This window comes from Octopus bimaculoides, chromosome 4, assembly GCF_001194135.2.
Source record: "Octopus bimaculoides isolate UCB-OBI-ISO-001 chromosome 4, ASM119413v2, whole genome shotgun sequence".
Lineage (NCBI taxonomy): Eukaryota > Metazoa > Mollusca > Cephalopoda > Octopoda > Octopodidae > Octopus > Octopus bimaculoides.
In genome coordinates, this window is record NC_068984.1 from 25,276,867 (window position 1) to 25,291,263 (window position 14,397).

The 14,397-nt window shown below is 34.8% G+C and overlaps 1 protein-coding gene across 23 annotated transcripts in view; it reads right to left on the minus strand.

The window, feature by feature from the left end:
- LOC106881120 (rap guanine nucleotide exchange factor 6) overlaps positions 1 to 14,397 on the minus strand; it is a 453,933-nt gene that overhangs the window by 81,539 nt on the left and 357,997 nt on the right. For all 23 annotated transcript variants that reach the window (XM_052966986.1, XM_052966968.1, XM_052966966.1 and 20 more), the window contains one exon: positions 4,588 to 4,917. In XM_052966986.1, coding sequence (XP_052822946.1) covers positions 4,588 to 4,917 — 330 coding nt within the window. The remainder of the gene's footprint in view (positions 1 to 4,587; positions 4,918 to 14,397) is intronic.

The following is a 14,397-nucleotide window of genomic DNA, read 5'->3' on the forward strand; positions in this document are numbered from 1 at the left end:
TGGCTGAGCACTCCACAGACACGTGTACCCTTAACGTACTTCTCGGGGGATATTCAGCATGACACAGTGTGACAAGGCTGACCCTTTGAATTACAGGCACAACAGAAACAGGAAGTAAAAGTGAGAGAAAGTTGTGGTGAAAGAGTACAGCGGGGTTCGCCACCATCCCCTGCTGGAGCCTCGTGGAGCTTTAAGTGTTTTCGCTCAATAAACACTCACAACGCCCGGTCTGGGAATCGAAACCATGATCTTATGACCGCGAGTCTGCTGCCCAAACCACTGGGCCATTGCGCATCCACACTATGTGGTAGAGTCAAAAGAAAAGAAACAAAAAAATTCTTTTTAACTAAATGGACTTGACCAAGGATCTAAGAAAACTCTGGAAAATGCAAGCATAAGTTATCCATACTGTCATAAAAACAGCAAGGTAAACACCAAAATAGTTGATCGAGACACCCAGGAACTTTGGAAATTAAGACAGAAATAACAGTTTTGAAAACACATCATTATCTCTATTCTGCAAGAATTCTTCACTTGGTCATTGAGACTATTGGTATGATTTATAGGTCATGACGTTAGTGTTGATGATGATGGTGATTGTCATGATGATACATACATTCAGTGCTAGTTTCATAGTTGAACACAAGAAAGGATAGTAAAGTGAATACTTTTTGAGAGTTCAATAGAATTCCTAAGTTGTTTTTCTCTCCAAGAAAAATAGATTAATGCAAAATATTTCATGTGAAAAATAAGTAGGAGCAGCAGGTAAACTGACAAATACAGCTTGATGTTCTAACTGAATCTGAGATAGATTGAACTAGTTCTGTAGAGAATAGGTGATTGTAATCAATTTCAAAGAGCCTAGACTCCAATAACCGTTTTAACACCTACATTATTGAGATTGATTTCTTAAGTACTTTAATTTCATCTAATTATCTATTCTTGTCAACAAGTTTGACCTCTTTTTGTGAAACAAAGCATCGTAAACCCAAACTAGCAGCATTAGTTTGATATTAGTGTTTGCAGAACTCATTGCTAAACAAAATACAAAGGCATTAGCTTTGTTCAATTTAATATATAATATGAAACAAAAATGTTTTTAGAATATATTCCTTGTTTAAAAAAACAACATAATTATCAAAATTTAGCATCATAATCCTCAATTCTAAACGAAAGCAGATGAAAATGATGATGAGGAGAGATAGAGTATCTACTCAGAAATTAGGTGAAGTGAGTTCAAAATGTCATCATTAATTCAACGCTTAATGATTTAGCCACTTGAAAGAGAGTAGTGAGAAAAGTATTTTACTCATCTAATGTCTGTAAAGAGACACTAGATTGTACATCAAATCTGAAGAATATACATCATCATCATCATCAAACAAACTGAAGAACTTTGTCTACTTTGGTATAGTTTCTATAGCTGGATGCCCTTCCTAATGCCAACCCCTTTACGAAGGATGTTTGTATGTGTTAGAATAGCTTGTTATTTGAAACTTCTTTACAGAGGAGTTGAAGTGTTACAGGATAAGTTCTTTAAATTATGCTAAAATCAATCTAAATATCAAAACAGTAACTTCATATTGTCTAAAGAGGAAAAAATACTAATTGAAGGAAGATGTGTAATATGATATTTTTGCAAAAGTAAGGAGTGGTGTGTTTACACAAAAAGTTAGATCAATATTATACCAAAAGGAAGGGTATAATATATATTTATATGTACATACTACACTTCTTTTTTTCTTCATCTCCATGATACATGAAAACTATAGTTTACCTATTTCCTTTAATCCTAACTGTGAGGCCACATCCAGGATACTATGACCAGAAGTTATACCTATTGACCAAGTTGATATGTAAATCTCTTTTACAATGTTGCATTTTTCTCTGGTCAGATGCACTTCTTGACACCAAAAGTTTTTTTTTTTCAAGTAAAGCACTTCATTTTTCATATATCAAACCACCAAGCTGTGTGAGGTTATTGTATATGGGCAACATAAACACTGCTGCCAAAGGAATGTGTAAGCAAAGACATACAGACAGTTTCCATCTGCAAATTTCACTCACAAAGCATTCATTAACCTGAAACTAAAGTAAAAGACACATGCCCAAGGTGATACGCAATAAGACTAAACTCAAAACTATGATTGTGAAATAAACTTCTTAACCACACAGCTATACCAGTGCTTTCTCCAATAGTGATAATATATTGAATGCTCATTATACATCATGTGTATGCTCACATCAGATCTTATTCATCAAGGCCTAGTTGTTACTTAATTCACAACACATCACATTGATTAAGAAGTAAAACAGAAATAAATTGTACTTAGCTCTTGTCAATACACTTACAAGAATATACACTTCTTAAATATTTGTTTCAATAACTGCTATAAAAAGAAATAACACAAAGGCATTCCTACCATGACCATCCACTCAATAAAGTTCTTAATAAATATGCATTATGTATCATTTAATAGTTGTAAAAATTATTTAATATTTTCAATTTATATAAAAAATATTTTATTTTATTAAATAATCTGAACATTATATTAAATTACATGCATTACACATTTCTATTATGGCAAAAAAAGTTTTAAAAAATTTTAAATATGTTCTTGTAACAATATGTATAGATAAACTATGTACATGACCATCAGGTGCCCTTTTATAGCCGATAAGGTGCACCTTTATATAACCAAAACTGGTAATGTTCAAAAGTCATTTTTGAATTTGCTCTTTGCTTTGTTAAAAATGTATCAACTTTTCCAATGTATTTTATGTAGCAATTATAAATCTGACTAAACATTCCTTTTTCCAAACATTAAAGAAAAGCCAGTGTATATTATAGCTGAGATAATTTTCTCAAGGATTTCATTGCCCCATAATTAAGAGAGCACGTCATACAAAGTGCACATCAAATAAAGAATAACATGAAGATTGTTGCAAATAATGAATAGAACAACATGATTACTAATAATCATAATATAAATTAATTGTATACAACAGAAAATAATTCTAAGTTAAGATAGAATCACTTCTTTTCACATATTACCATTTATCTACTTAGGTACAATTTCTATTTCAAAATTCATTCTAAGTATAATTACTGAAAGAACATGGATGGCTGAGTCAACATTAGAATGAAATGAGCAACTGCTAGTGATTTGTATCCTATCATTGGCACTGTATTGTTTTGTCCATAACCAAGACACTTAATTCTCAATGGCTAATTCTCTCTGTAAGCAGTAACTTCATTGTAAACTTAATGAGTAATTGATTAGCTTGCAGATGTGAGCTTAATTGCTCTTGTAAAAAAAAGAAAAAAGAAAAAAAAGAGTTGCTTGTGATAGCTTGGCATTCTATCCAGAAGTGTTGGAAGCAATTAAGCTCTACTCAGAGCACAAAATAAGAGGGTCCACATTTGTGTTGCACCCACCACCTCAACACACGACTATTACCACCACTACCACCACACCAGGCCACTTCTATACTCCTTGCTTTATACAAGCATTGAAATTGCTCAATTTTATCAGCTTGTGTCTTTAATACACATTGCATATAGTCAATTGCAAAATAATGTAAAAACCCCTCTGTTTCATCATCAGAGCTGATCACTGTAGGAATGTAAACACTAATCAAGGTGATAAATTCATGGTTTGCAATATTAATATATGAATTATAAATTTAATCAATGGCTGCAATCAAATGACTGAAACCAGTAAAACAACAATAGAATTATTCATACTACACAGTGATCAAGATAAATAAATAAATAAAATCTTCAAAGATACAGTCACAATATGGTTCAGACAATGGACCAGTGGTCAGCTCAATCTTAAGCACAGAACTTGCCATGTATGTAAGATTAAAAGAATCCGCTTCCCTCAGCCTGTTCTGACATTTATCAAGACTGACTTAGGTAAAGTTGACAAGGGTATATATCATTCACACAGCTCATGTCCTGACTATTTATATTAAATACTAGATCAGCTTGGCTAAGAAATGCTAGTATGAAAAACATCAATGTTCAAACAAAGCAATAGATAAATAATGGCCAAATTTCAAACATTCTAACAACTGAAATATTACATAAGAATTGAATTAATGCATTTAGATGTTGACTGGTTATAATTAATCAAAATATTTTTATTGGAAATTTTAATGAAAAGGTCAGCAATTTATGTTGAAAACTAAAGCTAATTCAGAAATGTCAATGCTCTTAAAGTATGAAACAAAGTTACAGACAAAGTATCAAGTGTACTGGTATTAGTCAATAACAGTTTAGAAACTGATTCTCTGCTTCTAAACTTTTACCTTCAAATTTGTGATTGGTTAGACAGGTTTACAAAGTTTAACATTAATAAACATTTTCTGAGTTGGCATTGAATAATTAGAATAAATTATTTCTAAATATTGTAGAGAAGAATGAGATAGTATATTTTAATTACATATTTTAAAGTAAATAAAGCTATTTTGATTAAAAAAAAAAAAATGTGAAATTCCCAAAGTAGAATTCAAGTTCATGATACACACTACAAATACCGTTTATTTGATATTCAGCATGTACATGAAATATGTACTCACTTGGTCAGTGCTAGAGTCGGAATGCATTCGATTAAACTTCATATTGGGGTCAACTCCAGCCACAGAATGCTCTGGAGGTACATTCATAATGGCACCTCCACCGTGCCGCTGTTGTTGTTGTTGGTGGTGGTGATGGTGGGGATGATGTTGTTGGTGGTGTTGCTGCTGCTGCTGTTGTGGAAGTTGGTGTTGTTGCTGCTGCTGTTGTTGTTGTTGTTGTTGTTGTTGCTGCTGTTGTTGGTGCTGTTGTTGTTGATGTTGTTGTTGTTGTTGTTGCTGTTGTTGTTGTTGGGATCCACCTTTCAGAAGGTGAACATCAGGATAACCAATCTGAAAAAAAAAAAAAACTTCAAAAATCATTTTTCTGCTAATAAAGGTTAAATTCAGAAATAGAGAACAGGGACTGAACAAAATATTTTACTGATAATTTTATTAAATTCATTAAAAAAGATTTCAATAAATATTCAAATTATTCTTAAATCATAAGTACTCAATGTAATGAATATTCATATTGTTGCTCTTAGCTCTTCTCTTAGATCTTCCAGTACTGTCAGCACAATGGACAACAAGCCTCGTTCAAACATCCCAATTGCCCACTTTCCTCTTAGCTACTGGAGCTACATGTAATTCTCTAACTCCCTTGTCCCTAAAATTGCAGACCTTGTACCAATTTAAAACAATTATTTGGTGTGAGCAATAAGTAAGATCGATTATGGTTAAATTTCATTACAATTCACAATTATACCCACTAAGAAATCAAGATAAACCACATTAAGTTCTTTTCCAATTTGCACCTCTGAAAATTCCTGAATAAAGCAAATGTATGAATCAAGTAAATATGTCGAAGTATTTACACTACAATATAGGAGTTGGAATATAATTAACAGTAAAGCCAAAGTGTTAATTGCTAAAGAATAACATTTCTATATTTATTTTGCACACATACTTCTCCAGAGAGATAGATTAAATCTAATATACCTATGGAAGGTTTATTTTGTTTCATTCTGAACATTTGTTATAAGCATGAATCTTAACTCTGATGAAATAAAGCTAAATTCTTAAATTCTCACAGCAGATGTCAGTTGAAGAAGAGTTCTAGGCTGTGTTGATTCAGTAAAATATCTTTGGCTGTACTTCTGGTTCACTGGTGATATGAGAATACAATAAATTCCTTGCATCTCTCATATGAATTGAGCTTGCTTATTCTATCTTTAATAAACTGATTATATGTAGGGGTTTACAACATAATTCAGGTAAAAATCTATCCTGACTACCAACATGATTAAGAAAGAAAGTTACTAACAGTAAAAGGATGAATCAGCTGAAATAGAAATTATCTTAGCTAATTAGGTTCTGTACATATTTAAAAAAAATTAGTTTCTCCAAGTTAACATTTTGAGCTAAAAGTGGATAAAAATTGCTTAATGATCTAATAGAGTTGATATGCATTCCAATTACAAGTGAAAATTATTGTTAATGCAGTATCTAATATTATCTTATATTTTTTTAACTGGGTAATCAATACTAAGTCGGGAGTTCTAATCTTACTAAATACAGCTGTTATAAAATTTTACATTGGAAGCATTTTTTTTTTTTAATTACACTTTTTAGCAATATTGGCTTAAACATTTCTACCAATCAATGATGCAAAAAGTATTGCACAGGGAATACATTCATAAAATATTTCCATAAAGTACTCATGTAAGGCAGATAATTAAAACTATGCTCATATGGATAATGTGGATAGAAACCAAGAAATAAAATAATCAAAAAGCATTAAGATTAAATTGCGTATGTGAGAACTTAACTAAGGTTGTATCAGTACAAAGTAACTTCAGATATTAAGTTTAAATCAACATCAGTTTGGCAAATGTTTAGTGAAACACACACAAGCTAAAAAAATTACTTTCCCAGAAATTACATGCATTAAATCAGGCATAGAAGAAAATTTGAAGCGATTTAAAAAAAAAAGGAAAGGAAATATGTAGTACATTATGTAAATGAAATAGAAAATAAATTGTGAAAAAAATACCATCATCTTCTTTAAATAACATCTTTTTTTACAGTTAATTGTTCAGAATGATGACAAATGCAAAAATTAACATTTGGACACTCAATAGCACTATTATGCAAGAGACTAATATAATGTATAAACCTGCTATATTAAACTTCTTACCACACAAGTATGGCTGTGTGGTAAGAAATTTGCTTCCTAACCACATGGTTCCAGGTTCAGTCCCACTGTGTGGCACCTTGAGCAAGTGTCATCTATTATAGTCTCGGGTTCACCAAAGACTTGTGAGTGGGATTGGTAGATGGAAACTGAAAGAAGCCTGTCATGTGTGTGTTTGTGTATTTCCCACCACTGTTTGACAACCAGTGCTGATGCATTTATGGCCATGTAACTTAGCAATTCAGCAAAAGTGATCAATGGAATAAGTATCATGCTTACAAACAAAACAATACAAAAAAGTACTAGGATCGATTTATTCAATCAAAATTCTTTAAGGCAGTGCCCCAGCATGACCACAGTATAATGAGAGAAATGACACACACACACACACACACACACACACACAAAGAAAGTAATTTCCATCAGTCTCAACAATTAGTCTTCAAGTTGTTCAAACAACTGAACACCGTGTTAATTGTACTGTTGTGTAAGTAGCTGAGTATTCCACAGACACTTCTCTCCTTAAAGTAATCAGTGTCAATGTATGAAGAGTTTGGCCTTTGAATTACAGGCACAGTCTTTGCAAAAGAGGTTGTCACACTTGCCCATCTATTCATTTACAAGGCGTAGTCGTGTGTGTGTGTGTGTGTGTGTGTGTGTGTGTGTGTGTGCGCGCGTAGAAAGAGATAGAGAGAAAAGGGATTATAATCCAAGCTTTGTCTTTGTGAAGCACATCTGCCCATTCCAGTAATCAAATGTATGTAGATAGATGTTTTATTTTGTCTTGGGAATTATGGGTAGGAGACACCATACATGTTTTCTACATGTCTATAGTTTGTAGTTCTCATCCTGTAATGGAACGGCATGGAATTAAAAATATACCTTTTTTTTCACCTATTACTTACTATGGCAATCTGATTGAAACTTTACACACACACACACACACACACACTAGTTGATCAATTCAACACTTCAAGACTTAAAAGAGGCTTCAAGTGAGAATGATGCCAACAATGATATCAAGATTTGAGGCACAATCACAAACACTATTGCCACCAGAACAAGCCTATGAGGGAATCTTTATATAATCATTTAACCTGCTGAAAATAGCAACTAAATCTCTCTCTCTCAAATCATATATTGGACACTATGAACTTGGGTTCCTAGTATTTGAAAGGAAAAAAAGAATGGTTATGGCTGGGATGTCTTTGATAAATAACCGGCCCAATTAGGGATGAATTGGTGAGGGTAGAGAATAAATAACAACAACAACAACAGTAACAGAAATCGCAAAGGAAAATATGAAAATCACCAAGAAGAAGTACATCATTGCTGCCATAACAACAATCAAGCTATCACTATCATTAATACAATGTAAAAATGACAATAAGACAAATTATAGAACTTCAATACTTATTGGAAATAACTGTTCAACAAATGACCTGCCACCATGTCCAGCACAAACTTCATTATATGAAATGAGGAGGTTATTCCTAGCAAGTGCTTAAGGGATACAAGAAAGGTTTAACCTACAGTCTGGCACTTCTATAAAATATCAATGAAAAAATATAGAGTACCTGAACATCAGATGCCAATACACACCCTCAAGGACATGGTACAGTGATTTGTTCCTAAGAAAATAACTGATCAATGAGTAACATTTTAAAATCTGAGAAAGACATTACTGCACTAACTGACCTGGTTACAGGAGACACAAGACTACTCACATCAACACACAAGGTTATAACAAAATGAATCCAGAATGACCATCCCATACATCCTTTCTATAACAGAACAGTTTTTTACAGATGAGTAATAAGAGTAAAATTGCTACAGATGCAAAAATACACAATTCAAAGTATTTTTAAAATTTCCATATAGATCATTGGAAATATCAGACCCCTAGCTCTGTTGCCACACAAGTACATATAAAACAATTCACAAAATGATATGTACAAATTATTGTACAGTTTCCCGAGATGCCTCAAATCATAGCATAAACCTTAAGGGGTGTCACTTAAAAAGATAGAAATTAACCAAACTAGATCAACAAACTAATTTATTCCTTTTAAAAGACTTCATTGTTCTTAACTTCCAATGATCAGATATCAAGATTCATCATCATTTAACGTCTGTTGTCCATGCTGGCATGGGTTGGACAATTTGATTGGGCTGGCATGCTGGATGGCTGCACCAGACTCAGTCTGATTTGGTATAGTTTTCTACAGGTGGATGCCCTTCCTAACGCCAAACACTCCGAGAGTGTAATAGGTGTTTTTACGCACCACCAGCACAGGTGCCATTTGTGTGACACAGAGATGCATTTACATGCCACGACTCTGATTTTGCTCAGCTTGATGGATCTTCTTCTCAAGCACAACATAATGCCAAAGGTCTTGGTCATTGTCTCCATGAGGTCCAACGCTCGAAAGGAGCTCAGCCACCTTGCCTCTATGAGGCCTAACACTCAAGAAGAACTCAGCCACTTTGCCTCCATGAGACCCAATGTTCAAAAGATGTTCTTTACATGCCACCAGCAGGGTGCACTTGGCTTGAAGAGTCTTCTCAAGCACAGCGTATTGTCAAAGTACTCAGTCACTAGTCATTGCCTTTGTGAGGCTCAAAGTTTGAAGATCATGCTTCACCACTTGTACCATGACTTCCTGGGTCTATCTCCACCACAGGTTCCCTCCACCGTTCTTTCTTTACACAGCTGTCCTTGTCCATACATATCACATGACCATACCAACACAGTCATCTCTCTTGCACACCACATCCGATTCCTCTTATGCCTAACTTTTCTCTCAAGATACATACACTCTGTTGAACATGCACACTGACATCGCACATCCAGCGAAGCATACTAGTTTCATTTCTTTCAAGCTTATGCATGTTCTCAGCTATCATAGCCCATTTTTCACAGCCATGCAGCATAGCTGTTTGCACACAGGCATCATACACTCTGTCTTTCATCCTGAGAGAGAGGTCTTTTGTTGCCAGTAGGGGTAGGAGCTCTCTGAACTTGCCCAGCCTAATCTTATTCTCACAGCTATGTTCTCGGAGTATCCACCTCCACTACTAACTTGGTCACCTAGATAACAAAAGTTATCTACTACTTCTACCTTGCTCCTTTGGCAGTTGATAGAGTCTATTTTCTGCGCATTTTCAGCATTTGTTGTACCTGTGCACCTTCCACATACAAAAGTTAGTTTCATTGTTAACCTTCCGATTCTGTTGCTGCACCTTTTATGTGTCCAATGCTTACACTGGGTGCATCTTATGGGGTTTCTACCTACATATTTTCTACAGATGAGCAGGACCATCTACCTGAAGGGATTTGTGATTTGTCTGCCTTCCTACTTACTATGACTTTGATTTTTGCTAGGTTAACTCTAAGGCCCTTTGAGTTTAAACCTTGCTTCCACACCTGGGGTTTCTTCTCTAGTTCAGTAATATCAACATCACAACTACCAAGGAGAAATTTCACCTGATCTCACTAACATGCTGTGTCCAAACAGATAGTTAAACGTTATGTTTCTACTTTCAAATAATATAGAATGCATCTACAGTTTGAAATTATTCCAATAGTTTATTTAACTGTAATACAATAGACTGAACAATATATATTCCACAAGATTTTGTAGTTCAGTATCTGACAGAAAGCAACCCCAAGTCTGCTGAAACTAAATTTCTACAAGGATTACCAGATATTAATTCAGTGGGGATTAAAAGGGAAAAAAATGGAAATTAAATCAAAAGTTTCTCTATGAGAAGCATAATATGAAACGGAAGTCATTTACGTCAACAATGCAAGCTACATGCATTAAATATATTCTTGAAAGTAAGAACAAATGATCCCAAAAATATCTCCAAGGATAAAAATTCCCATCAGATAAAGAAAAAGTATGTCTCAAATCAATAAAACTGACAATCTAATAACAGAAAAATCCAATGTCAGTCAAACATTGAAAATAAAATGGAGTGCTTCTATGAAAATGAAAAAAAGCAATAAAGGACACCAGGGTTACATGAAAACAAAAATTCATGTTAAGGTTCTTGACAGACTGACAAAAGAAATAGCTTCAGGGAATTCCAAAAAAGACATTAAGGGAAAAGGTGCATTTATTACAGGATCCTCACAAAGTAAGTTAATACTACATGAATATTTCAGTGTTCCCTGTAACTCACTGTACACATTCAAAATAGCTAAGCTGGTTCTTGAAACGGCAACTTTTCATAAAGCAACAAGTAGCCACCAATTACGCTGATATTATCATCATCATCATCATCATCATCATCGTTTAACGTCCGCCTTCCATGCTAGCATGGGTTGGTCGATTTGACTAAGGACTGGCAAACCAGATGGCTACACCAGGCTCCAATCTGATTTGGCAGAGTTTCTACAGCTGGATGCCCTTCCTAACGCCAACCACTCCGAGAGTGTAGTGGGTGCTTTTATGTGCCACCGGCACGAAGGCCAGTCAGGCGGTACTGGCAACGGCCACACTCAAAATGGTATATTTTACAAGCCACCCGCACAGGAGCCAGTCCAGCGGCACTGGCAACGATCTCGCGCGAATGTTTTTTTCACGTGCCACCGGCACAAGTGCCAGTAAGGCGAAGCTGTAATATTTATTACAGATAAAATGAGGGTGAGCACAGTAACAGTCACTGATAGTTTATCTTTTACCTCTTACTAGTTTCAGTCATTAGACTGCAGCCATGCTGGGGCACCACCTTGAAGAATTTAGTTGAACAAATCAACCACAGTACTAATTTTTTAAAACCTGGTACTTACTTTTTCAGTTTTCTTTGCTGAATTGCTAAGTTACAGGAGACATAAACACACCAACAACAGTTGTCTAGTGGTGGTTGGGGACAAACACACACAATGAGCTGCTTTCAATTTCCATCTGCCAAATTTACTCACAAGGCTTTGATTGGCCCAATGCTATAGTAGAAAACACTTGCCCAAAGTGCCATACAGAGGGACTGAACCCGTGTGGTTGGGAAGCAAGCCTTTTACCACAGCCAGGTCTGCTCCTATAGTTTCCTGACTATAAGTGCAAACATCCTGTTAGTAAGTGGTACTCAGCATGGTTTCCATCCAGATAGACCCTCATTCACAGATTTGCTGCAATTCTTCAGCTTGCTATTAAAACAGTAGCAGAAGCTATCAACAGAGGTATTGTATATCTGGAATTTGCAAAGGATTTTGATAAATTGCTCGTGGAATTAAATGCTGCATACTAAGTAACTTCAATAAAGTCAGAAAATTAGAATTTTAAATGACAGAAGTCAAACTGTTTCAGACAATAGTACACATCAGAAGGGAAAACAAAAAATTCAGAAAATTATATTCTTGACAATTGTAACAGAACAACCAGGGGTACCAAAACATCAAAGGAAAACAAGCCTAAAGATGTAAAGAAATCTACAGAAGGATTGATTTTATAATGATATGGCAACTGATAAAAACACTTTATACTATTAGTTTCAAATTTGGCACAAGACCAACAATTTGGGAGGAAGAGGTAAGTTGATTACATCAACCCCAGTGCTTATTTTATTGACCCCAAAAGGATGAAAGGTATAGTCAACTTCAGCAGAATTTGAACACAGGCCATAAAGACTGACAAAAAGCCACTAAGCACATTGTCCAGAGTGCTAACAATTTTGCCAGCTCACCACCTTAAAACACTTTAAAATATCGGAAAGTTTTAAGCATTTTTCTACTGGTTGTCTTAACACATTGTATCCTGAACACACTAAATCAAGATCACAGTCTCAGAGTCAGAATATGCACAAGCCCAGTGTAATCAAGCACATTACAAAACAGCCCATGATGATTGCAAAGTTAAAAGTTTTAAAACTCAAGGATGCAGTAAATTATATCTGGAAAATCTGGTCTAGCACAAAACTTTGGTTTGAAAGGTGCATGAATCCCAGAAATGGATTACGCTTACTGCATAGTAACAAAAGCTTCACATTTTCCTTCATGGATTCAGATCACATACTGCATTAGTTTAAGGTTTGATATTATCTTCAAAACAAAGGATCTGTATGGTGTGATGAAATCACTGAAACTTGAACAGTCTACTGTATATGGTCTGCACCTATGTCACAGCAGGGTATGCAAATAAGAGTATTGTTAATCAAATGTTCCCATTTCCACAACATAAAGGCTACATAGATAATCTTTTCTACTCTAGGCACAAGGCACAAAATGGGGGGGGAGGGGGGCCAGTCAATCAGATCGACCCGGTATGCAACTGGTACTTAATTTATCGACTCCAAAAGGATGAAAGGCAAAACTGACCTCAGCAGAATTTGAACTCAGAATATAAAGACAGATGAAATACCGCTTAGCATTTCACCCAGCATGCTAACGTTTCTGCCAGCTCGCTGCCTTTAAGCTACATAGATATTGGCAGGAACAGTAAAAGAGAATAATAGACCGGTTTTAAATTGTGTATCTCAAGTTTTCTATATGTATTTGTCTTTTGCATGCACTTGGAATGTCAAGCATAATATTGCTTTTGCACCATTTTCAAAATGAACTTTGTCTATTATTCTCATACTTGAATCATGATTTTTGATTCACATCTTGAGAGTATTCATAAGTATATATTCACATACCCATAAAGAAACTTGACAGTGACTTAGAAATGTTGCCAAATGATGCTTTGCCAGACTACCTGATAAAACCAATAGTCAGAGAAAGTTCAGTCACTGTCAGCCTTTTCTTTGTAAAAATATATTCCATGTGATGATGATGATGAGCACTTAAATGTATTCATTAAACTTTCAATTAACAATTGTTTTTCTATACGTATACATAAACACAAATTATACATATATTTGTCTTTGGGGGGGGGGGGGATTAATGTTCAGTTTTCCCTGCTAGCAGGAGTTTGGATGGAGATTTAATTGAGACAGGATTTTTGCGGCTGGGTGCTCTTCCTGTCACAGACCCTTACTTGTTTTCCAGGTAAGGAATTTCTTTATTCTGAAAGTTTTTGAAAGTGCAGAGTAGCTAATCAAAGTACCAAAAAGAAATGTATCCACAAAAAAATCAGCCTTGCTTTGCTCAAGCAGTGATAAGCACAATATAAACATTCATGCACATCTGCACACATGCACATATCTACAACAAACTTCCTGCAGTTCCCTTCTACCAATTTTCTTTACGCAGCATTGGTTAGCTGGGGTCAATAGTAGCAAACTTTTAACCCAAGGTGTTGTGCAATCGGGCTGAATCTGAAACCACACTGGTGCAGAGTAAACTTATCATAGCCATGCTCCCCTCCACACACACAATTACAAGTAGCAAATCACTTAGGCAATTTCAACAGTACTATTTATCCAATTGAAAATCAACAACTAATTCAAAAATTATAAATGTATGTACGCTTTCAACACTCTGACCTTCTTACAGATATTACAAAACAATTGATAGAATGAGTGATGGTGTTGAAAAGGTTTAAAACACCTTTGAAGAGTAATTCTACATATGAAAATGCTATTAATATCAAGAATGGTTAACTATCAATCAAGATAATTAAGTCAGAAACAAGTAGTATAAGGATATAATTTGAAGAAAAGTGGGGTGTGTTCAATTTGTGTAATAATAAATT